Source organism: Hordeum vulgare, chromosome 6H (assembly GCF_904849725.1).
Source record: "Hordeum vulgare subsp. vulgare chromosome 6H, MorexV3_pseudomolecules_assembly, whole genome shotgun sequence".
NCBI lineage: Eukaryota > Viridiplantae > Streptophyta > Magnoliopsida > Poales > Poaceae > Hordeum > Hordeum vulgare.
In genome coordinates this window covers 293,031,957-293,056,787 of record NC_058523.1, presented here as the reverse complement: position 1 = coordinate 293,056,787, position 24,831 = coordinate 293,031,957, and the positions used below count along the sequence as shown (strand labels likewise).

The 24,831-nt window shown below is 48.4% G+C and overlaps 1 protein-coding gene across 1 annotated transcript in view; it reads left to right on the top strand.

Moving 5' to 3' along the window:
• The window catches only part of LOC123401358 (vacuolar protein sorting-associated protein 29), a 30,251-nt gene extending 5,767 nt beyond the window's left edge, over window positions 1–24,484 (top strand). The window contains exons 2-3 of the mRNA XM_045095143.1: window positions 3,380–3,517; window positions 24,029–24,484. Coding sequence (XP_044951078.1) covers window positions 3,380–3,517; window positions 24,029–24,325 — 435 coding nt within the window. The 3' untranslated portion in view covers window positions 24,326–24,484. The remainder of the gene's footprint in view (window positions 1–3,379; window positions 3,518–24,028) is intronic.
• The last annotated feature ends 347 nt before the right edge of the window (window positions 24,485–24,831 follow it).

The following is a 24,831-nucleotide window of genomic DNA, read 5'->3' as shown; positions in this document are numbered from 1 at the left end:
TGCTGGTGCAATGAGCAGGTTGTGCTCTGCATCTGAAGCTTCCCGGGAAGACCTTACTGAATTTCAGCAGAAGTATCCAACCTTCCAGCTTGAGGACAAGCTGCTTTTGGAGGGGGGGGGGGGGGGGTGATGTCATGTGGAGTCAGCACTATTTCCGCAGGTGCAAGCCCAAGCAGGATCCCATGGCCACCACTCGATAGGAGTACAGGTTTAGGCAAGTTTAAGTCTTAGGCGGAATCATATCTGGGCGCGTGATATCTTCGGCAGCATAGGTGTCCACGAAATTGGACAATACCTAATGCTGTGGTGGGAGATCGAGCACACCACCCTCCAGGATTGCCCTGACAAGCTAGTCTGGAAGTGGCGATCGGATGTCGTCTACTCAGCGCGCAGCGCCTACTTGGCCACCTTCGCGGGCTCCTCCGGCTGCGATGCATGGGACCTGATCTGGAAAAGTTGGGCGCCGCCAAGGGTCAAGTTTCACATGTGACTGGCTAACTTGGACCGTTGCTGGACCGCTGACAGGCTGAGCCGCCGCGGCATGCAGCACCACCCCCGGTGCGTCCTATGCGACCAGGAGCCGGAAACGATATTACCACCTGCTGGTTGCGTGCCCCTTCTCGCGGCAAATTTAGCACGATGCCCTCTCTTGGCTCCGCCTGTCCTGCCGGCCGCCTGACCCGACCCAGGACGACAACCTGAAGGACTGGTGGCGTCAAGCCAAACAGGCCACGCCGCGGCCAATGCGAAAAGGGCTCGCATCGGCGGTCCACTTGACAGCGTGGATGATCTGGAAGCAGCGGAATGCCTGTGTGTTCGACGCTGCACAACCCTCGTCAACCCAGCTCATGGCGAGAATCAAAGACGAGGCTACACTCTGGGTCCGGGCAGGCGCCACTGGCCTGGGACTGGTCCTCCCCATGACTTGGGACGTACACTAATTTTCTTGCATTTTGACCCTGTACCTCTCCCGCTCGGAGACCTGTATTACTAAACTCCTTCATTTTCAATGAAATGAAACGCAAAGTCTTTGCGTTTTCTCGAAAAAAAAGTCTTATTTGAGTATGATGTTTTTTTTGTCCTGTAGAAGGTTTCCCTATTGTGTCAGGTCTGAGTCTGTTTAAAGAGTCCTGGATTCTCCTCCCGCAGCCCTATCTTCCCTTGCCATCATGGCAGGCAGACGCAACCTTCCCTGTCCCCGACCTCCCGCCAGCCACCACTATCCCCTCAGGAACTTAGGCCATGACATAATCTCTAAATTTAAATACAAGAAATCATATTAAGAAACTAGTCCCTCCGTTTCCAAATTTAAGTCTTTATAGAGATTTCAATATAGACTACACACGGAGCAAAATGAGTGAGGCTACGCTCTAATGTATATCTATATAAATCCGTATGTAATCCGTATTGAAATCTCTATAAGTACTTATATTTAGAAACGGAGGGAGTACAAAATTGTTGTCTTTCTCTGTAGTAGACTAGTAGTACGCTGGTCATGTTTTCTTTGATCAAAACATACATGGTATCTAAAGGGTACTGATTACTTTTTCTATTGGAGCAATAAATTTTAGTTCCACCAATCCTGAATGTACCTTTGGCTCCAAGTAATTAACTGAAATATTATTAATTCATCGTTTCTGTTTGTTCTTTTGCTCAGTTATAATGAGTTTATTTATTGTCTGATTGCTTACAGTAACTTATTTTACAAAGAATATCTAAATTTATTCGCACCATGCCCAGTTTATGAAATTTTCCTGACTCTTACTGAAAGAGTTATCACAATCTCTGTTCCTTTGAAAATATGTATCAGAAAGAAGAAAGATAACATTAGTGCCCACCTAGTCTTCGAATGAGCCTGCGTGAAGATTTTTTTACTAACCTGCTGACAATAGTACATCTATCCCATGGAGTTTTATTATCGGGGCGTGCTACGCGTCGGTCGGCAGATCTTTTTAAAAGATCCGCCGCCTAGTGAGCTGTCTGATTCGTTGATGGTATTTCTATCATTCCTCGTTTTATTTTTTCTGTAACAAAACTCTTGTTACAAAACTTTGTAGTCCTGCAACAAGACCTTTGGTGCAAAATTTTCTCTTTTAATTTTTTGTAACAAAACCCTCGTTTCGTTGCAAAACCACTCTATTTTAATTTTCTGCAACAAGACTCATGTTGCACAACCTCTTCTTTTCTAATTTTCTGCAACATGACCCTTATTGCAAAACCACCTCTTCTCTAATTTTCCGCGACAAGACCCATGTTTCACAACCTTGTTCTCTAATTTTCTGCGACAAGACCCTTGTTGCAAAATTTACAACAACATCTCTATCGCATCTAATTTTCTGCAACAAGCCCCATGTTGCAAAAATTACAACATCATCTCCAGCCGCTCACGCAATTGCGCAGACGTTGGTCTCTGCCACCTTCTGCAACAACACTGTTGTTGCAAAGATAAGATGAGAGAGATGTACGTGATCTAGTAGGACACGTGTTGAGAAACGGAGGCGGTGGACGCTCCACATTAGATCAGCCGGTTGATCATAATCATTTCCCTTTATTATTGTTTTGCAAATTTGAGTTTTCTTTCGACTTTTTCTGAGTGAATGATTGTTGCGCTTTGCATTTTTTGTGATGGTCCATTAACATCAAGTTTTATCTACTTGCACCTGCTTTTGCGAGCTGAAACGGTTTCCAGTTTTTTTTCCGAATGAACACTTAAGGTATACTACATCATGTATAGGTCTTAACCAATTTTATCACCATCTTATTTTTCATACCATATGCTTTCTACATGTGAATCCCAAACACATCAATTTCAAAAGTTGTATGGTATTGTTTGTGTTAGTCTTGTTGCACTGTCAATGCTATATTGACCTGTAAACTGATGAGAACCAACACCTTTGTCATGATGGGTTGCATGCTGCGGCTATCTTGTGAATCAGACACTAATATTTTGGCTTGCCAAACACTAGAGTGCCACATTGTAGAAGTGTTAATGCCTTAATGCAACCTAGGTGTTTGGTAAGCATGTGATTAATTCATGATGAAGTAATAGGAAGTTGGATGGTTGCGTGTCAAACTAATTGAAACCATGGGAAAAAGTAACAAAGAGAAGTCGATGTATTATTCTATAGGATTATGAATGTGAACCTGTGAAGTGTTGGGTCATGATGCTCAACATCGCAGACTATTTGTCGCTTTTCAACTATTTTGGGTCATCTTTGTGAAGAAATAGTTGACTTTGTACCATTTCATGTAGCGAATTTTGTTTCCTTGAGGCTGGGTATTGCACCTATTAATAGGGTGCTAGTAATGTTTCTTGTATGGACTGTAATTTTTTGCTTTGATAAAATATTAAGTCATAAATTTCTCAACATTCTTCTAGGAAGTTCACGACTACCTTAAAAGCCTTTGTCCTGATCTCCACATTACCAGAGGTGAATATGATGAGGATGCTCGTTACCCAGAGACTAAAACAGTTACTATTGGCCAGTTCAAGCTAGGGCTATGCCATGGCCATCAGGTTCGCTCTAAATTGATAATTTTGTTTTGCTCTTTTAATTTCTGTCATTCTTATTGTTGGAGAAAAAGTAATATTGCCTTTTGTTGTTGTTGAAAGTCAACAGTTAATACCTTGATTTGGAGTTCTTGTTGTTGACAAATTATAAACAGACACTTTTTATGCTGTACACCTCTGAGAACTGGTCAAGTTTCTATTACTAGGAGATGTTTGTCAGTTTCTCTTGTTGGCATGTTTTCTTGATGTAATAATTGTTAGGTGATGTTTTGTTAAAGAGCTGTAGTGTTCTTTCTTTTTTTACTTCAAGAGCTGTAGTTTTAATTTAATTACAGTAGAAATGTAGAATTACAGGGAGGTTGGTAATGCTTGGTTGATGCTGTTAGTGCTAATCTTGTTACATGGTTTGGTTCAGATATTACACTAGTCATTAGGTGGTTGCATTAGTTGAGTAGTAGGCTCTCCATGTCACGTCTAATTATCATTCTTCTTTGTTAGCTAGTTAGTTAGGCACCAGCCGTAACTTGTGCGACCCGTGCATGCATTTGCATGGGCCTGGTGAGATGCATTCGTTTGCATCGGGTTGTTTCCTTCTCTTTAGCATCGCGTGGTAGACACGTTCAGGAGCTCGTGGGATGGCACGAGCTAACCGGATCGTGGTGCTTTTGTAGGATCCCTACAGGCCACGTTTTCCCTTCTGTAATCGAATAATGGGAGATAGAAGAATAATAAAGAGAAGCCGAGAAGGAAGTTAAGCGGCACCAAAAAATCTCTCGTGTGTGTCTCCATGTGTTTCCTTCTCCACTGTGTACGCGTGTGTTTCCGGCCTGTGATCCAACAATTGGTATACAAAGCTAGGCTGTGGCCGGAGGCGAATTGGCGACGGTGTGTAGAGATGGGAGATCAATCACCGACGAAGAGCGATGCTGGCGGCGGCGGAAAGTACACGCCGCCGAGCAAGAGGGTCGGAGCCAGCGGCGCCGGCGATGGGACTATCGTCGTGGCGGCACCGGCGAGGAGCATCGGTGTGCCGATCCAATACCCACAGCTGACAGAAGGTAATTATCAGTTGTGGGCGGCGAAGATGAAGATCATCCTGAAGCCAATGGGTGTGTGGTCGGCGATCACCGGAGAATACGTCGATGAGGCCAAGGATCAGGGAGCTATGGCTGCTATCTCGCAGTCCGTTCCTGACGACGTGATGATGTCGATCGTGGAGTACGAGTCGACAAAAGAGGCATGGGAGGCTATCCGCACCATGCGCATCAGCGATGAGTGTGTCGTGCAGGCGCGCATCAGCCACTTGACAAGGCGATTCGAGAGGCTGACCATGGAAGATGGCGAAGAAGTTGGTGCGTTTGGACGTCGACTGACCGCGCTCGTCGGAGAAATCCAAGCGCTTGGCGAGGACTTACGGAGCGTGCAGTTGTCAAGCGGCTGTTCGCAGCGGTTCCGGATCGCTTCCTGCCGATCATTGGGTCAATCGAGCAATGGGGCGACGTCAAGAAGATGTCGGTCGCCGAGGCCATTGGGCGGCTGCGGGCGTTCGAGGAGAACGAGTTCGGACGGAGCCAAGACCGCGGCGACGACGGCGAGAAGTTGATGTTGGTCTCCCGTGCGCAGCTGGAGGCACTTGTCCAAGAAGAAAAGAAGAAAGGAGAAGGCTCCAGCAACGGCGGCAAGAACAGCGACGGACGCGGCGACAAGAAAAATCCCACGCGAGTTCGACAAGTCGAAGATTACCTGCTTTGAGTGCGGGGAGAAAGGACACTTCAACTCTGAGTGTGAGGCGTGGAAGAAAGAGAAGACGCTTCTAGCTGTCGCCGACGTCGATGACGAGCCGACGCTACTGATGGCCGTCGCATGTGCGCTTGCACCGGTGGCGGAGGAGCATGTCGCGGACGTCGTCGAGCCCGAAGGTATCAAGGTGAAGGAGGTGCTTCACCCTTAGCTGTGGAGGCCGAGTTGGAGGCTGCCATGGCTGAGGCTGAGCGGCTACGCGGGGAGCTGGCCGCGGCAAATGCGAAATTGCATGCCATGTCCGACGTTTACTGGACACAGACTGAGGCATTGGTGCATGCTAGTGAGGAGAACAAGCCGAGGGAACATGAGATGTGGGTCTGATATGCATGTCACGAATAATGCATGTGAATTCGTGAAGAAGGCCAAGGATTTTGTGATGCTGAATGAAGAGAACATCCAACCTCAGGCATGCATGGCTGGATCAGGCCACTCCGCTGATGCCTGGTGGCTTGATAGTGGTGCTAGCAACCACATGACTGGCTCAGGTGCAAATTCAAAGAGCTAGATGAAAGCATCCGTGGATGTATGAAGCTTGGAGATGGTTCTACAATTCTGATTGAAGGAAAAGGTTCAGTCTATGTTGAATGCAAGAGTGGTGAGCAACTGCATCTGACCGAGGTATACTTTGTACCAAGTTTGTCTAATAACATAATTAGTCTTGGTAAGCTATCAGAGGATGGCAATCGGATAGTGTTAGATGGTACATTCATGTGGATTAGAGACAACTTTGGGAAGGTGCAGATGAAGGTTAAGAGATCATCCAACCGGCTGTACAAGGTGCTACTCAAGGCATCAACTAGGGTTGTGCACATGTCACCAAGGAAGAGGAGCCGAGAAGACATGTCTCTACAGCAGCAGCAGCAGTTTGACATGGAAACACCACCAGGGAGCTATGGTGGTGACAACAGGGGCATCAGTTGGTTAGTACTGCCTACGGTGACAAACACAACATAGTCAGATGGTGCAAGCGACGAAGGTGTCAATGTTGAGCCGGCCTGAAGGTGTTTCAGTATGCAAAGAAAAAAAGTTGAGTAACAAGATTAGGAAGGTGATTGTTAGTGCTAATCTCGTTACATGGTTTGGTTCAGATATTACACTAGTCATTAGGTGGTTGCATTAGTTGAGTAGTAGGCTCTCCATGTCACGTCTAATTATCATTCTTCTTTGCTAGCTAGTTAGTTAGGCAGGCACGAGCCGTAACTTGTGCAAGCCGTGCATGCATTTGCATGGGCCTGATGAGATGCATCCGTTTGCATCCGGTTGTTTCCTTCTGTTTAGCATCGCGTGGTAGACACGTTTAGGAGCTCGTGGGATGGCATGAGCTAACCGGATCATGGCGCTTTTGTAGGATCCCTATAGGCCACGTTTTCCCTTCTGTAACCGAATAATGAGAGAGAGAAGAATAATAAAGGAAGAAAAGCCGAGAAGGAAGTTAAGCGGCACCAGAAAAATCTCTCGTGTGTGTCTCCGTGTGTTTCCTTCTCCACTGTGTACGCGTGTGTTTCCGGCCTGTGATCCAACAGATGCAGTGGTTCAGTCAGGGAAATGGTTTTACATCCAACAACAAACAACAACAACAACAACAAAAAAACCTTTAGTCCCAAACAAGTTGGGGTAGGCTAGACGTGAAACCCATAAGATCTCGCGAACAACTCATGGTTCTGGCACATGGATAGCAAGCTTCCACGCATCCCTGTCCATGGCTAGCTCTTTGGTGATGCTCCAATCCTTTAGATCTCTCTTTGCACTCTTCCCATGTCAAGTTCGGTCTACCCGGCCTCTCTTACATTATCAGCATGCTTTAGCCGTCCGCTATGCACTGGGGCTTCTGGAGGCTTGCGCTGAATATGCCCAAACCATCTCAGCACATGTTGGACAAGCTTCTCTTCAATTGGCGCTACCCCAACTCTATCTCGTATATCATCATTCCGGATTCGGTCCTTCCTTGTGTGGCCACACATCCATCTCAACATGCGCATCTCCGCCACACCTAGCTGTTGCACATGTCGTCTTTTAGTCGGCCAACACTCAGCACCATACAAGATTACGAGTCGAACCGCCGTCCTATAGAACTTGCCTTTTAGCTTTTGTGGCACCCTCTTGTCACAGAGAATGCCAGAAGCTTGGCGCCACTTCATCAATTCGACTTTAATTTGATGGTTCACATCTTCGTCGATATCCCCATCCTTCTGCAACACCGACCCCAAATATCAAAAGGTGTCCTTCTGAGTCACCACCTGCCCATCAAGGCTAACACCTCCCTCCTCCTCGTGCCTAGTAGTACTGAAAGCGCACCTCCTGTACTCGGTCTTAGTTCTACTAAGTCTAAAACCTTTCGATTCCAAGGTTTGCCTCCATAACTCCAACTTCCTGTTGACCCCCGTCCGACTATCATCGGCTAGCACCACATCGTCCGCAAAGAGCATACACCATGGGATATCTCCTTGTATATCCCTTGTGACCTCATCCATCACCAAGGCAAAAAGATAAGGGCTCAAAGCTGACCCCTGATGCAGTCCTATCTTAATCGGGAAGTCATCAGTGTTGTCATCACTTGTTCGAACACTTGTCACAACATTATCGTACATGTCCTTGATGAGGGTAATATACTTTGCCGGGACTTTGTGTTTCTCCAAGGCCCACCACATAACATTTCGCGTATCTTACCATAGACCTTCTCCAAGTCAATAAACACCATATGCAAGTCCTTTTGCTCCTACATCTCTCCATAAGTTGTCGTACCAAGAAAATGGCTTCCATGGTCGACCTCCCAGGCATGAAACCAAACTGATTTTTGGTTATGCTTGTCACTCTTCTTAAGTGGTGCTCAATGACTCTCTCTCATAGCTTCATTGTATGGCTCATCAATTTAATTCCACGATAATTAGTACAACTCTGAACATCCCCCTTGTTCTTGAATATTGGTACTAATATACTCCGTCTCCATTCTTCTGGCATCTTGTTTGCCCGAAAAAAAAGGTGGAAAAGTTTGGTTAGCCATACTATCTCTATGCCCCCGAGGCCTCTCCACACCTCAATGGGGATACAATCAGGGCCCATCGCCTTGCCTCCTTTCATCCTCTTTAAAGCCTCCTTGACCTCTGACTCATGGATTCGTCGCACAAAACGCCCGCTAGTATCATCAAAGGAGTCGTCCAGATCAATGGTAGAGCTCTCACTCTTCACATTGATCAGCTTGTCAAAGTACTCCCTGCCATCTATGCTTAATCTCCTCGTTCTTCACCAGGAGTTGCTCTGCTCCGTCCTTGATGCACTTGATTTGGTCAACACCCCTTGTCTTCCTCTCTCGGATCTTGGCCTTCTTATAGATGTCCCTTTCGCCTTCCTTCGTGTCTAACCGTTGGTAGAGGTCCTCATATGCCCGACCTCTTGCTTCACTCATAGCTCGCTTTGCGGCCTTCTTTGCCATCTTGTACTTCTCTATGTTGTCTACACTCCTATCCATATATAGGCGTCTGAAACAATCTTTCTTCTCCTTAATTGCCTTCTGGACATCATCGTTTCACCAACAGGTATCTTTAGCTTCTCTTCTAACTTCCCCTGGACATTCCAAACTCCTCCGAGGCGACCTTATGAATGCAAGTCGCCATCTTCATCCACGTTGTTTGCATCAGCCCCTTCCTCCCAAGGGCCCTCCTTAATGACCGTCTCCTTGAACGCGTGAGCTACCTCCCCCCTTGAGCTTCCACCACTTCGTTCTAGTGACTTTGGCACCCGAATCCGAAAGCGGAAGTCAACAACCACAAGCTTATGCTGAGGGACAACACTCTCTCCTGGTATCACCTTACAGTCTAGGCATGCACGCCTCTCTTCTCTTCTCGCGAGGATGAAATCAATCTGGCTAGAGTGTTGCCCACTATTGTAAGTCACTAGATGTGATTCTTCTTAAAGAGGGTGTTAGCTACTATCATGTCATAGTCTAGCGCAAAGCTTAAGACGTCTTCTCCTTGATTCCTGATGCCATAGCCAAATCCCCCATGCACCCCTTCAAAACTTGTGTTAGATGTGCCCACATGGCCATTGAGGTCTCCTCCTATGAAGAGCCTCTCGCCAATCGGTACATTCCTAACCATATCCTCCAAGCCTTCCCAGAACTCCCTCTTGGTGTTCTCATTGTGGCCTACTTGCGGGGCATACGCGCTGATAGCATTGAGAACTAAGTCCCCAACTACCAGCTTGACCAGGATAATCATGTCCCTCTTGACATCTACCACTCCATACTTGAGGCTCTTGCTGATCAAGATGCCTACTCCATTTTTGTTTGCAACCGTCCTCGTGTACCACAGCTTGAAGCCGGTACCCTCCACCTCCTTTGCCTTCTATCCCGTCCACTTGGTCTGTTGGACGCAAAGGATATCAACGCCTCTCCTCACCGCTGTATCAACTACATCCCGAAGCTTACCTGTCAGAGACCCTACGTTCTAGCTACCTAAGCGAATCTTCCTAGGCTCGGCTAGCTTCCTTACCCTTCGCACTTGTCGAGTCAAATGCGAAGACCCTTGCTCATTTTCCGCTACACTCGGGCGCTGATGTAGCGCACCACTAAGGATGCTACGACCCGATCCTTGCTCACTTGCCACCGTATCTAGCTCACGATACGGCGCGCCACCTGGGGGGTGACGGCCCAGCCCTTGCCCATTTTCCACCACACCCGGGTTTCGATTTGGCACGTCGCTGAGAGGGTTATGCCCCAACGAAAATCTTTTGGGTTTCATCTCCATAAGAGTGGCTGAGTTTTGACGCTGGCTCGCCAAGCCTATCACAACCCTCCTCCTTTACCCGGGCTTGGGACCGGCTATATTGAGACAACATAGGCGGAGTTAGGGAAATGGTTTTACATCCCATGTGTTCTTTTGAGGAAGTGGTATAATAAGAGTTACCGGGATCACATCCCAAAACATCGGCGACGACCTCGGGTCGGCTCCTCAAATTGTAAGCAGCGATGATTGTTGTTAGCGGGCGAATTGATTGAGATGTTGCAATCTAGAAGCCGTTGTGTGTTCAAATGATCTAAGGTCCATTGAAGGACCAAACGTGCCCTTCAAAGGTCGACGACTGATGGACCTCATGTGGTTTAGCACTGACTTGAGTAATGGAGTGAATGAGGGTGCACACAATTTTCTTTCCACATATTTCTGCATCCCATATTTACATCCAAGCAATAGATTGATAAACCATGTCCATGAAGTGATATGATACTCCCTCTATAAGGATATTAAGCACGCTCAGTATATTGAACTTTCACCTTTGCAGGGTCATGCACAATGCATGATAGTTGGTTTGTTCTGTCTACTTTATTCACCTGCACCATATCATGCACACCGCTGACAATTGAGTATGCTAATGCCTCTTCTGTTCTACTAAATGTCATCTTTGAATGTAATTTGCCAACAATCTTTTTTTCTCCCAAGAAATCACAAAAGCCTTGTTTCATTGCATTGATAAAAAGAATAGTTTGTACAAACCCGAAGATGGGCAACACCCAGAGAATACAACCCGACGGTTGTAGTTGTTAGGCAAGGGAAATGCCGGAAGCAAGGCGCTAGACCCCTCGCACTTGTCGTTGGCCATTGCCCAACCTCCGTTTTGAATGTGTCAAGCAGGTGTATCAAGCTGAGCCACGCCTTGTCGAAGATGATCACGTTTTGATGCTTCCAGATGCACCAAGCTGCCAGCATTATAACTGAGAACGGGCTAGGTGTGGATTGAATGTCAATTTAGTTGCCACCAACCCACAAAATCAACAATCACAACACGCGAGGGGTGAGGGTGGGGAGGGGGAGCGGTCAATCGGATCCAGGAGAGCAACTCATGACACCATGCGCGAGAAATAACAACCGGTTAGGAGATGAGCCATTGTCTCCAACTGGTCGCAAAGCATGCAATGAGAAGCATGATGGAGACCCCGCCGCGCAAACCGCTAGGAAGTCCAATAACGATTCGGGCAAGCTAGCCAACGGAAGAACTTGAATCGGGACGAGGTCAGGTGTACTAAATCAGCTTTCAAGAGCTTGAACCCATCGCTCCTTGAAAGAGTGTCGTAAGAGCTCTTGGAAGTGTACTGGTCGTCCACAGTCTAATGCCAAAGAAGGATGTCTAGGGTGGTGGTTAGTTGCATCATGCACAACTATCGCAAGATTTTGACATATTGCCCTAAGGCCAGGGGCGTCAAGCCCCTTGATGTCCGAGATCCATCGGCGGTCGGTCAGGGCCTTTCGAATGGTTCGTCGCTTCCTGGTGCACTTGGAAACCAAGAGCACTAACTCGGGAGCCAGCTCCGCAATGCATCAACTATCAAGCAAGCGATCCACCCAGAATAGGAATGACTCCTACAACCATCTTAGTGGAGACGGCAAACACCCATCGCTCTTCTCGAGAGAACTGGAGGTCCAGACCTCTCCAAGGATGGAGGGGTTTGTGTGTATCGTCCACAACCAGCGAACCCTGAGGCCAATTGTTGTGCGGCCAAGGTCTGGAACACCCAAGCTCCCCCAGCGAAGGGACCTACACACCCGCAACTAGTTGACATGACAATGGTCACCGTCGTGCCCACCTAGAGGAAACCCCGCAGGATCTTGTCCATTTGCTTTTGGGTCTTTTTGTGCATGCCTAGGACTTCTAACTGGTGCAAAGGCATGATGGTCAGGACCAACTTGACCAAGGTGAGACGCCCTGCCTTTGCCGTCATGGATTCCGAGGCGGTGGCGATCATGTCTTCCAAAGGTTGGAAAGCCTCACACGAGCACTTCCTGAGCTTGAATGGGATCCCGAGGTACTTGATCAGGAAAGGAGCTAGCCGACACTCACCGATGTCTCCTCCAGGGCCTTCTCCAAACACCTAACGGGGGACATTGAGCATTTGCAAAGTTGGTGTGCAACACCGAAGCGTGTGCATCCAAGCTGTGGACAATGGACAATTTCACCCTATCCATGTTGTAGAAGATGTCAACATTGCCCGCGTACAGTGAGACTGAGTTGTCAGGTCGCGTGATGCGAGGCGACGGAGCAATCCGAACTCTCTTAACAACAACAATAACAACAACAACAACAACAATAACGACAACAAGAACAAAGCCTTTAGTCCCATACAACACGGAGCAAGGTGTCCACGAGGTCGACAGAGACATGGATTCGACACCGGCCTCGGCACGCAGCGCCGCTTCGTCGCCCACGTCTACACCTGGAGGGACACCTCCCGTGGCGTCCACATCGGTGGTGAGCACGCACGGGACACCACAGGTCGAGCCGGCGATGCCGGCGGCTGAGCGCGAGATCCGCTAGGCCACTCCACCGACTCATGTCGATGGCCGTGATGTGGATCCGGGGAACATCCGCTACCGTCGCCTCTCCTGCGTCCTCGACGAGACTGAGGGGGAGGCTGTCCGTGAAGCGATGGAGCGCTGCCTTCTCAGTGCTGAGGAGCCAGCGACTATCATCGAGGTGCTGGCCGACGCCGACTGGAAGAGGGCCATGGACGCAGAGATGGACTCCATTGCTGAGAACTCGCACTTGGGAGCTCGCCACGCTCCCGCGTGGACACAAGGCGATCGGGCTTAAGTGGGTTTACAAGGTGAAACGTGACCCCGACAGCAATGTCACCAAGCACAAGCCGCATCTAGTGGCTAAGGGCTATGCACAGAGGGAGGGAGTGGACTTCGAGGAGGTATTTGCTCCCGTGGCCCGCATGGAGACTGTCCGCCTCTTCCTTGCACTCGTCGCGCGTAAACCTGGGAATGGTTATTAAAAAACCGGGTGTAACGGTTCGGTTATTACTTTGGGTTTGATTGGTTTAGGTTTTATTGGGCTGAGCTTTTTTTAGTTTGGTTTTGGTTTGGGTATGTGGAGAAACCAGTTTGGGTATAGTTGGTTATGGGTTTAAACAGTTTGGTTATAAACGGTTATAAACTATGGGTCCAAACCGGTTTCTAGGCATTGGTTATGTGCAATAACCAATGATGACCGAGAATGAATATCTTTGATCCGCATGCATGTTGTAATGCACTGTGTAACTATGTATTATGGGGAAATACCACATGAAAATCGGAAGTGTTTGCTTGTGCTTTGGTAAGTAATTTTGTTTTAATACACTTGTTAGTGAGCTATACAGACGTGGGCATTTTTTTTGCCTTTTGTTGTGTGTTGACTATATCTCAAGGATAACTTTGTTCTTAAACTGTTGTAGATGCACTTATGCCTTTTCTATCTCATTTGCTTCTTAACTTGTCAATTTGTGCAATTATATGTACATTAAAGCAAACCCATAGTTATGTATTGGTTTTAAACCCACGGTTATGTATTGGGTTTAAGTTGGTTTGGGTGGAAAAAATAATGGGTTTAGTTCTGGTTGGGCTGAAAATGACATCAAATGGGTATGGGTTAAGTATGGTTTTGAGAGATAAATGTATGGGTATAGTTCAAGTATGGTTCAAGTATGAAACCATTCTCAGGTTTAGTCGCGCTCTCCGGATGGGAGGTGCACCACATGGACGTAAAGTCTGCATTCCTCAACGACGATCTCATGGAGGAGGTGTATGTTGGACAGCGGCTGGGCTATGTCATCGCTGGGAGGGAAAACCAAGTGCTGAAGCTATCAAAAGCTCTGTATGGTCTGCGCAAAGGGCTAAGGGCATTGTATGCAAAGCTGCATGAGACTCTAGACATGCTTAGGTTCACACGTAGCCCCCTGGAACATGCAGTTTACCGGCGGGGAGACGCGCAGTCATACTTACTGGTAGGTGTGTATGTGGATGACCTGATCATCACTGGCACTGACAAGGAACATATCACTCAGTTCAAGGGCCAGATGCAGGAGTTGTTAAAGATGAGCGACCTCGGCCTCCTAAGCTACTACTTGGGGATGGAGGTAGTTCAGTCAGAGGGCTCGATCACGTTGAGTCGGCGAGGCTATGCAGAGAAGATACTTGAGCTGGGCGGTATGGCTGGGTGCAATAGCTCTCACACCCTAATGGAGTGCAGACTCAAGTTGAGGAAGGAAGATGGAGCCAAACCTTGTGATTCTTCCCTCTACCGTAGCATCATTGGGAGCTTAAGGTACCTGACACACACGAGGCCTGACATCACTCACTCAGTGGGTATAGCAAGGGTTCATGGAGAAGCCGACTATGACTCATTGGACGGCAGTGAAGCAGATCCCGCGGTACATTCAGGGCACCCTGGGCTATGGCTGCTACTATGCACGAGGAGGGACAGGTGATCTGCTGGGATACAGCGACAACGATCATGCCAGTGATGTTGGAGACAGGAAAAGCACCTCAGGGCAGGTATTCTTCTTCGGTGGAAATCTTATCTCATGGACCTCCCAGAAACAGAAGGTGGTGGCAATCAGCTTGTGTGAAGCTGAATATGTGGCAGCTGCGGCGGCAACCTGTCAAGGCCTTTGGCTAACCCGCCTGATCGCTGAGATGAAGGGAGAAACCCAGCAAAGTTCAAGCTTATGGTGGATAACAAATCAGCCATAGTGCTTTCAAAGAACCCCATCCACCATGACAGGAGTAAGCACATAGATGTGAAGTTTCATTTCATCCGTGACTGTGTGTCCATGACAGGAGTAAGCACATAGATGTGAAGTTTCATTTCATCCGTGACTGTGTGGAGGAAGGAGAGCTGGAACTTGATCATGTAGGCACTAGTGATCAGCTCGCCGATATTCTGACAAAGGCCCTGGGTCGAGTGTGACATGTGGAGATGCGGCAGAGACTGGGAGTCAGAGAGATCGGCAAAGGCTGTGGAGCTTAAGGGGGAGAAATGTTGGCATAAGCTCCATCAACTCGTAGATGTTTTTCTGTTTTGAATAACCTTTGCATGGCTGATGATGTGACACACGCATGCAGCATACCCGTAGGACGTAGGTGTAGGAGGGCTGAGTCGTATACACGATCACCTCATTGCTGTTTTTCTGTTGTAAGTTTTTCCCGGCCAGCGTGGCACGCTAGCGAGATGGAAGTCATGGGATGGCGTGACAATTCCAGAACGTAGCGGGCTGGCCGGGTTAGTTAGCTAGATAGATTGCTTTTGTAAACTTCATAACAGATAAAATAGAGAGAACGAAAAAGCTGGGGTGAGTCTGCCCGACGCAAAAAAAACCCACCGTCTCATTCATCTCTCTCGCCCCTGACACTTTGGTGATACCCCAGTCTTTCAGATCTCTCTTTACAGACTCCTTCCATGTCAAGTTCGGTCTACCCCGGCCTCTTTTGACATTATTAGCACACTTTAGCCGCCAGTTATGCACTAGAGCTTCTGGAGGCTGCACTGAATATGCCCAAACCATCTCCGATGATGTTGGACAAGTTTCTCTTCAATCGATGCTACCCCAACTCTATCGCATATATCATCATTCCGGACTCGGTCCTTCCTTGTGTGGCCAAACATCCGTCTCAACATGCGCATCTCTGCCACACCTAATTGTTGCACATGTCGCCTTTTAGTCGGCCAACACTCCGCGTCATACAACATTGCGGGTCGAACCGTCGTCCTATAGAACTTTGCCTTTTAGCTTTTGTCGCGCTGTCTTGTTACAAAGAACTCCAGAAGCTTGGCGCCATTTCATCCATTCGGCTTTGATTGGATGTTTCACATCTTCATTGATATTCCCTTTCTTCAGCAGCATTGACCCCAAATATCGAAAGGCATCCTTCTGAGGCACCACTTGCCCATGAAGGCTAACCTCCTCCTCCTCCTCATGACTAGTAATACTGAAACTGCACCTCAAGTACACGGTTTTAGTTCTACTAAGTCCAAAACCTTTCGATTCCAAGGTTTGTCTCCATAGCTCTAACTTCCTATTGACCCTCGTCCGATTATCATCGCACCACATCATCCGCAAAGAGCATACACCATGGGATACCTCCTTGTATATCCCTTTTGACCTCATCCATCACCAAGGCAAAAAGATAAGGGCTCAAGGCTGACCTCTGGTGTAGTCCTATTTTAATCGGGAAGTCATGAGTGTTGCCATCACTAGTTCGAACACTTGCCACAACATTATCGTACATGTCCTTTATGAGGTTAATGTACTTTGCTGAGACTTTGTGTTTCTCCAAGGCCCACCATATGACATTTTGTGGTATCTTACCATAGGCCTTCTCCAAGTCAATGAACACCATAGGCAGGTCCTTCTTTTGCTTCCTGTGTCTTCCCATAAGTTGTCATACCAAGAAAATGGCTTCCATTGTCGACCTCCTCCCAGGTATGAAACCAAACAGATTTTTGGGCACGCTTGTCATTCTTCTTAAGCAGTGCTCACTGACTCTCCCATAGCTTCATTTTATGGCTCATCAACTTAATTCCACAGTAATTAGTACAACTCTGAACATCCCCCTTGTTCTTGAAGATTGATACTATTATACTCCGTCTCCATTCTTCTGGCATCTTGTTTGCCCAAAAAATGAGGTTGAAAAGCTTGGTTAGCCATACTATCGCTATGACCCCGAGGCATCTTGTTTGCGCAAAAAATGAAGACGACATACCAGCCACCTTCTACATAGTCAGGTACATCCCCATGGGTTCTGGACTCTGGAGCTTCCTTTCATATGACTTCTAATTCTTTCACTCTGTCCTCTCTTCGATCGCTTGATTCTCCTGTTCATGTCCTCACCGCTGATGGTACTCCCCTTCCTGTCGTTAGTAGAGGCACTCTTACCACTCCTTATTCTGTTCCTGATGTTGCTCATGTTCCTCGACTTACCATGAATCTGTTTTCCGCTGGTCAACTTGCTGATTCTGGTTGTCGTGTCATCTTTGACCTTGACTCTTATTCTGTCCAGGACTGTGCACGCACACTCTGGTTGGGGCTGGTCCTCGCCGCCATGATTCTGAGGGTCTTTGGGAGTTGGACTGGCTTCATGTTCCTTCCGCCGCCGACTCTATCGCCAGTTCTTCCGCTTTGGTCGCCTCGGCTACTGTTTCCTTCCAGCAGTGGCGTCATCGACTTGGTCATCTGTGTGGTTCTCGTTTGTCGTCGTTAGTTCGTCGAGGTCTTCTGGGTTCTGTCTCAGGATATGCCTCTTTAGAGTGTCAGGGTTGTCATCTTGGCAAGCAGATTCAGTTACCATATCCACATAGTGAGTCAGTGTCTAAGCGTCCTTTTGATTTAGTTCATTTCGATGTATGGGGTCCGGCTCCCTTCGCTTCGAAAGGGGGTCATAAATACTATATTATTTTCATAGATGACTTCTCTCGTTACACATGGCTTTATTTCATGACTTCTCGTAGTGAGGTGTTGTCCATTTATAAGTGTTTTGCTGCCATGGTTCATACTCAGTTCTCTTCCATTCGTGTGTTCCGTGCTGACTCCGCTGGCGAGTATATCTCTAAGATGTTGCGTGGTGTTCTTGCTGAGCAAGGGACTCTCTCTCAATTCTCTTTTCCTGGTGCTCACGCTCAGAATGGCGTGGCTAAGCGCAAGCATGGTCATCTTCTTGAGATGGCTCGTGCATTGATGATTGCTGCCTCTCTCCCGCCTCGTTTTTGGGCCGAGGCCGTCTCCACCTCCATCTATCTCATCAATTTCCAGCCTTCTGCTGCTCTACAGGGCGGTGTTCCTTTCGAGCGTCTTTTTGATCGTTCTCCCGATTATTCGATGCTTCGCTTGTTTGTTTGTGTTTGCTATGTTCTTCTTGCCCCCCGCGAATGCACCAAACTGACCGCTCAGTCTGTTGAGTGTGTCTTCTTAGGCTATAGTGGTGAGCATAAGGGCTATCGTTGTTGGGATCCTATCGGTCGTCGGATGCGTATCTCTCGGGATGTGACTTTTGATGAGTCTCGTCCCTTCTACCCACGCCTATCTTCCTCGACTTTTTCAGTGGAGGATATCTCTTTCCTCACTTTTCCTGACACACCTATCACACCCGTCGAGCCTTTGCCTCTTTGTTCCACTCCCTCTGCTTCTCCACCTCCAGTCGACTTGTCGCCACCATCTTCCACGGTCTCCTCGTCTAGCATGTCACCAGATTCTACACCTTCATCTCCGGTGACTTCTTCGTCGCCACTCCCCGATTCTATCTTGGCGATTCCTCCTTCCATTGTTCCATCTTTTCCTCAGTGTTACACTCGTCGTTCACTTTCTGTGGATGCCTCTGTGGATGTCTCATCATCCTCGTCTCAGCCTACTTATGGCTTGCGTTCTTGTCCTCGTCCGCCTGTTGATCGCTTTGGATTTTCCATCGCTGGTGCTGCCGTTCTTGAGCCGACTACTTATCATCAGGCTGTTGTTCATCCTGAATGGCAGTTTGCGATGGCAGAGGAGATTGCTGCTCTTGAACGCACTGGTACGTGGGATCTTGTTTCCCTTCCTCCCGGAGTCCGTCCCATCACTTGTAAGTGGGTCTACAAGGTTAAGACTCGCTTCGATGGTTCTCTTGAGCGTCACAAAGCTCGTCTTGTGGCTCGTGGTTTTCAGCAGGAGCATGATCGTGATTATGACGAGACTTTTGCTCCTGTGGCTCATATGACCACTGTTCGTACACTTCTTGCCGTGGCCTCTACACGCCACTGGTCTATCTCTCAGCTTGATGTTAAGAATGCTTTTCTTAATGGTGAGCTGCGTGAGGAGGTGTACATGCAGCCACCACCTGGGTATTCTATTCCTGATGGCATGGTATGTCGTCTTCGTCGCTCTCTCTATGGCCTTAAGCAAGCCCCACGCACCTGGTTTGAGCGTTTTGCCTCTGTGGTGACTGCCGCTGGTTTTTCACCCAGTGTTCATGATCCAACATTGTTTATTCACCTTTCTCCTCGTGGTCGGACTCTTCTTCTCTATGTTGATGACATGGTCATCACTGGGGATGACCTCGAGTATATTGCCTTTGTCAAGGCCCGCCTTAGTGAGCAGTTCCTTATGTCTGATCTTGGACCTCTTCGCTACTTTCTTGGGATTGAAGTCTCTTCTACCTCTGATGGCTTCTTTATATCCTAGGAAAAGTACATCTAGGATCTTCTTGCTCGTGCTGCTCTTACTGATGAGCGCATTGTTGAGACTCCTTTGGAGCTCAATGTTCACCTCTCTGCTACTGATGGCGATCCCCTGCGTGACCCGACGCGTTATCGTCATCTTGTTGGCAGTCTTGTTTATCTAGCTGTCACTCGTCCGGATATCTCTTATCCGGTTCATATTCTGAGTCAGTTCGTCTCTGCTCTCACATCGGTTCACTATAGTCATCTCCTTTGTGTTCTCCGTTATCTTCGGGGCACGATCTCTCACCGTCTATTCTTTCCTCGCTCCAGTTCTTTACAGCTTCAGGCCTATTCGGATGCTACGTGGGCTAGTGATCCTTCAGATCGCCGCTCACTTTCTGCTTACTGTGTTTTTCTTGGTCGTTCTCTCATTGCCTGGAAGACGAAGAGACAGATTGCAGTTTCCTGTTCGAGTGCAGAGGCTGAGTTGCGAGCGATGTCTCTTTTGACGGCAGAGGTGACTTGGTTACGATGGTTACTTCAGGATACTATGCTCTTATCTGACAGTACAGGTGCTATTAGCATTGCGCGCGATCCTGTGAAGCATGGGCTCACCGAGCATATTGGTGTTGATGCTTTCTATGTGCGCGCTGCTGTGCAGGATCAGGTTGTTGCTCTTCAGTATGTGCCTTCCGAGTTACAGTTGGCGGATTTCCTGACGAAGGCCTATACTAGAGCACAACATGGCTTTTATCTCTCCAAACTCAGTGTTGTTCATCCACCATGAGTTTGAGGGGGGGTGTTAGAGTTATAATATAAGTCATGTACCCTTTTGTATTTATCCCAATATATAAGGGGTTTCCTGCATATAGACCATCACCTGTACATGTATATATACTGGCCTATGGCCTCATGGGAATACAAGTTGCTTATTCCTAACACTTCCATCCTCTTTAAAGCCTCCTTGACCTCCGACTCCTGGATTCGCCGCACAAAATGTTTGCTAGTATCATCAAATGAGTCATCCAGTTTAATGTAGAGCTCTCGTTCTCCCCATTGAACAGCTTGTCGAAGTACTCCCGCCATCTATGCTTAATCTCCTCATCCTTCACCAGGAGTTGGTCTGCTCCGTCCTTGATGCATTTGACTTGGTCAACATCCCTTATCTTCTCTTAGATCTTGGCCATCTTATAGATGTCCCTTTCGCCTTCCTTTGTGTCTAACCGCTGGTAGAGGTCCTCATACGCCTGACCCCTTGCTTCACCCACAGCTCGCTTTGCGGCCTTTGCCATCTTGTACTTCTCTATGTTGTCCGCACTCCTATCCAGGTATAGGCATCTGAAACAATCTTTCTTCTCCTTGATAGCTTTCTGGACGTTATCGTTCCCCCACCAGGTATCTTTAGCTTCGCTTCTACTTCCTTTGGACACCCCAAACTCCTCTGAGGCCACTTTATGAATGCAAGTCACCATCTTCATCCACATATTGTCTGCATCACCTCCTTCCTCCCAAGGGCCCTCCTTAATGACTCTCTCCTTGAGCGCCTGAGCTACCCCCCCCCCCCCCCAGCGCGCGCGCGCGTTGAGCTGCTACCACTTCGTTCTAGCGACTTTGGCACGCTTACAATCTAGGCACACACGCCTCTCTTCTCTTCTCGAGAGGATGAAATCAATCTGGCTAGAGTGTTGACCACTACTAAAAGTTACTAGATGTGATTCTCTCTTCTTAAAGAGGGTGTTATCTACGATCATGTCGTAGGCTAGAGCAAAGCTTAAGACATCTTCTCCTTGTTTCCCGATGTCGCAGGCAAAGCCCCCATGCGCCCCTCCAAAACCTGTGTTAGATGTGCCCCACATGGCCATTGAGATCTCCTTCTACGAAGATCCTCTCGTCAATCGGTACACTCCTAGCCACATCCTCCAGGCCTTCCCATAACTCCCTCTTGGTGTTCTCTTTGTGGTCTACTTGCGGGGCATACACGCTAATAATGTCGAGAACTAAGTCCCCAACTACCAGCTTGACCAGGATGATCCGGTCCCCACGTCTCTTGATGTCTACCACTCCAAACTTGAGGCTCTTGTTGATTAAGATGCCTACTCCGTTTCTGTTTGTAGCCGTCCACGTGTACCACAGCTTGAAGCCGGTATCCTTCACCTCCTTTGCCTTCTGCCCCCTCCATTTGGTCTCTTGGACGCAAAGGATATCAACACCTCTTCGCACCGCTGTATCAACTAACTCCTGAAGCTTACTTGTCAAGGACCCTACGTTCCAACTGCCTAAGCGGATCCTCCTAGGCTCGCTAGCTTCCTTATCCTTCGCACTCGTCGAGTCAAATGTGAAGACCCTTGCTCATTTTCCACTACCCGGACGTCGATGTAGCGCACCACTAAGGATGCGACGACCCGATCCTTGCTCACCTGCCACCGTATCTAGATCAAGATACCGGCGCGCGTCACTAGGGGGTGACGGCCCGGCCCTTGCCCATTTAACACCACACTCGGGTTCTGATCTGGCATGTCGCTGAGAGAGTTACGCCCCAACGAAAATCTTTTGGGTTTCATCAGTGGCTGAGTTTTGACGTTGGCTCGCCAAGCCTATCACAATTCTCCTCCTTTACCCGGGCTTTGGACCGGCTATGTTGAGACACATAGGTGGAGTTAATCTGAACTCTCTTAAGCTAGTAAAAAATTTGTTGAGAGTGTCTATCACCAACACAAACAACATAGGGGAGAGCGGGTTCCCCTGCTGCATGCCCCTATGATGCCACACCAGAGGCCCTGGTTCACCATTGAGCATCACTCATGTGCTACCAGTGGACAGGAGTATGGCAATCCACTCAGGGAAGCGTGGGCCAAAGCCTACCCGCTGAAGTACCTCAAATAGAGCTCACGACACCGAGTCGAATGCATGAGTGATATCCAACTTGAGCATGGCATGCGATTCACCCATCTGGTGCAGATACCTTGTTTGTTGAACCAACATGAAATTATCATGAATGCAACGTTTCTTGATGACTGTGCATTGGTTTTCCTCAACGGAGCCCCCCAATTTGGGAGACAACCTGCTAACCAATGTCTTCACCACCACCTTGGCAAATATGTGTATGATGTTGATGGGGTGGTAGTCCCGAAGGGTCGATGCATCCGATGTCTTGGGCAATAGGATTAGCACGGCTTGGTTTAGACCATGGAAACCCTGCCCACACAACGAGTTCAACTTGGTGGAGGCTACCATTCCATCATCCTTCATGGTTCACCCGACAAGATTGGACGACCTCAACCGTGAATCTGTCCGGCCCTAACACCTACCCCTACGTCAGCTAACAAACCACCTCCCAAAACTTCCTTGTTAATGGGGTCGTCGAGGCTGGCCAAGTCCTCCGAGCGCAACCCTAGTAATTCTAGGTTCAACGAGAACTCACAACCCTCACCTGTGCCAAGAAGCATGTTGCAGCGGTCGAAGTTATCTTTGCCGATAGTCGCGTGGTCAGAAACCACCGCTCCGTTGGCTACAAGGTCATGGATCACTTGCTTTTGCTTCTTGTAGGAAGTTGGTTTCAGCCAACCGGGCAATCTTCAAACGTTGCCTAGCCATGGTACAAAGCGAGTCCGAGGTAGGCGTGCTTCATCCTAGCACGCAACTGGCTATGAAGCTCTGAGAGCTGCCTCAACTCCATGGCCACATCGTAGCGGAAGATGAGCTCCCTGGCCAGCACAAGTTGTAGTTTGACACAACGCACCTGCTTGTTGTTCCAACTCCTCAACTGACGAGTTGTGTTCTTAAGCCACATGACGAGGCGACAAAAGGGGTCGTCGGTCGCGGCCGCCCAACCCTCGGCAACCGTCTTGTTGAATCCAGGCTCCTTGGCCCAAAAACTCTCGAACTAGAAACGTCGTCAACAGGGAGGCCATGGTGTGCAATCCAGAAGGGGCAGTGGTTGGAGATAAAGGTGGAGAGGCAGCGAGGTGAAGAATCTGGGTGGAGCTCCTACCAGATCACCGTACAGAACAGGTGATCGAGCTTGACCAACGCGGCAGTTCCACACTTGTTAGACCACGGTAGCGTCGACCATGAAAGATACAACTGTTTGAGTTCGCAATCACTTAGGGAGCAGCAGACCCCCCGTCCCCCACGTGCGGCGGTGGAGGTTGTCGGTGCTCTTGTACTCATCGTGGTGGGTCATATTGAAGTCACTTCAAAGTACCCAAGGGTCCGGACTGACAGCTCTCACCTCTCGCATTTTGTTGAGGAAGGTGATCTTGTCCGAGTGCTCTTGCGGTCCTTAAGACGCAAGTCAACCACCAATAATCCACTATGGCGCGAGACACATGAGCTGTAATGCAATTGTAATGCAATTGCTCAACCAACCGTGTGACTTGTCCAAGCCACCAAGATGACGCCGCTCGTTTCGACAGCCAGCAAGAAGAAATAATCATCAAAATCCACTGCCAAGGCTTCTGTTAGCAAATTATGGACGTGGGTGGGGAGAGGAGAGGTGGCCGCCGGAGTCGGAGTTTGCGCCGGTGCCGGAGGTGCAGCTGGCGTGGGAGCGGGAGGGGAGGAGGAGGTTGCTACCTAGCAGGAGGGCTCCTCTATCTAGGAACAACTAGCTCTTGAATTTCGATAGACCAATGTGATATTATTATAGTAAATTGTCTTTCATGTTGTCGGTACCAATATTTACTTCCATCTTCGGATGTGCGGTTTATTAATGATTATCACTGGAATATTTCTCCTAACCATTTCAACTGTGATGTGTTCATCAACAACCATCGCCAGGTTGTTCCATGGGGCGACCTGGACTCCCTAGCGATGCTTCAGCGGCAGCTGGATGTGGACATCCTCGTCACCGGGCACACCCATCAGTTCAAGGCCTACAAGCACGAGGGGGGTGTCGTCATCAACCCTGGCTCAGCCACGGGCGCCCACAGCAGCATCACATATGACGTCAACCCGAGCTTCGTGCTCATGGACATTGATGGCCTCCGTGTTGTTGTCTACGTGTACGAGCTCATTGACGGCGAGGTGAAGGTTGACAAGATCGACTTCAAGAAGACCGCCACGATGCATGGCTGATGGCGCTTTCCACATGACAGAAATCCGATCCTGTTTGTTCTTATTTTTGCGCCCCCACCTTCCAGAGCTCTTTTGTTTTGTTTCCCGTACTAGTTGTACCCTCCTGCTCGATATGGAAAACCAGAGCTGTGTTTACATATTAATGAATGTGATTACTCAGTGTGTGACTGCGTGTGATATGAGTCAAACTCGCTCACAACCTGAAACGGTTTGTCAAGGAGGCCATCATGTCTCTCTCATGCTCTAATCTCTACGGTGACCGGCGGAATAGCAGCTGGCGCTGGCGGCATTTTTTATATATGTTAATTTCAGCAGGTCCCTGGATCGATGGAGAGCCCAGTGTCTGCCCTGGACGCGATTTGTGTGATCTCACCTGGTGCAGCTTGTTGCTAGAAAAAAAACCTAGTGCCACCAAATCTCTGCTTTGTTGGCGTATTTCCTTATCCATGTACGTATGATATAATTGTAATAATGATGCTCTGGGCCGGAGCAACTTGGATGGATTC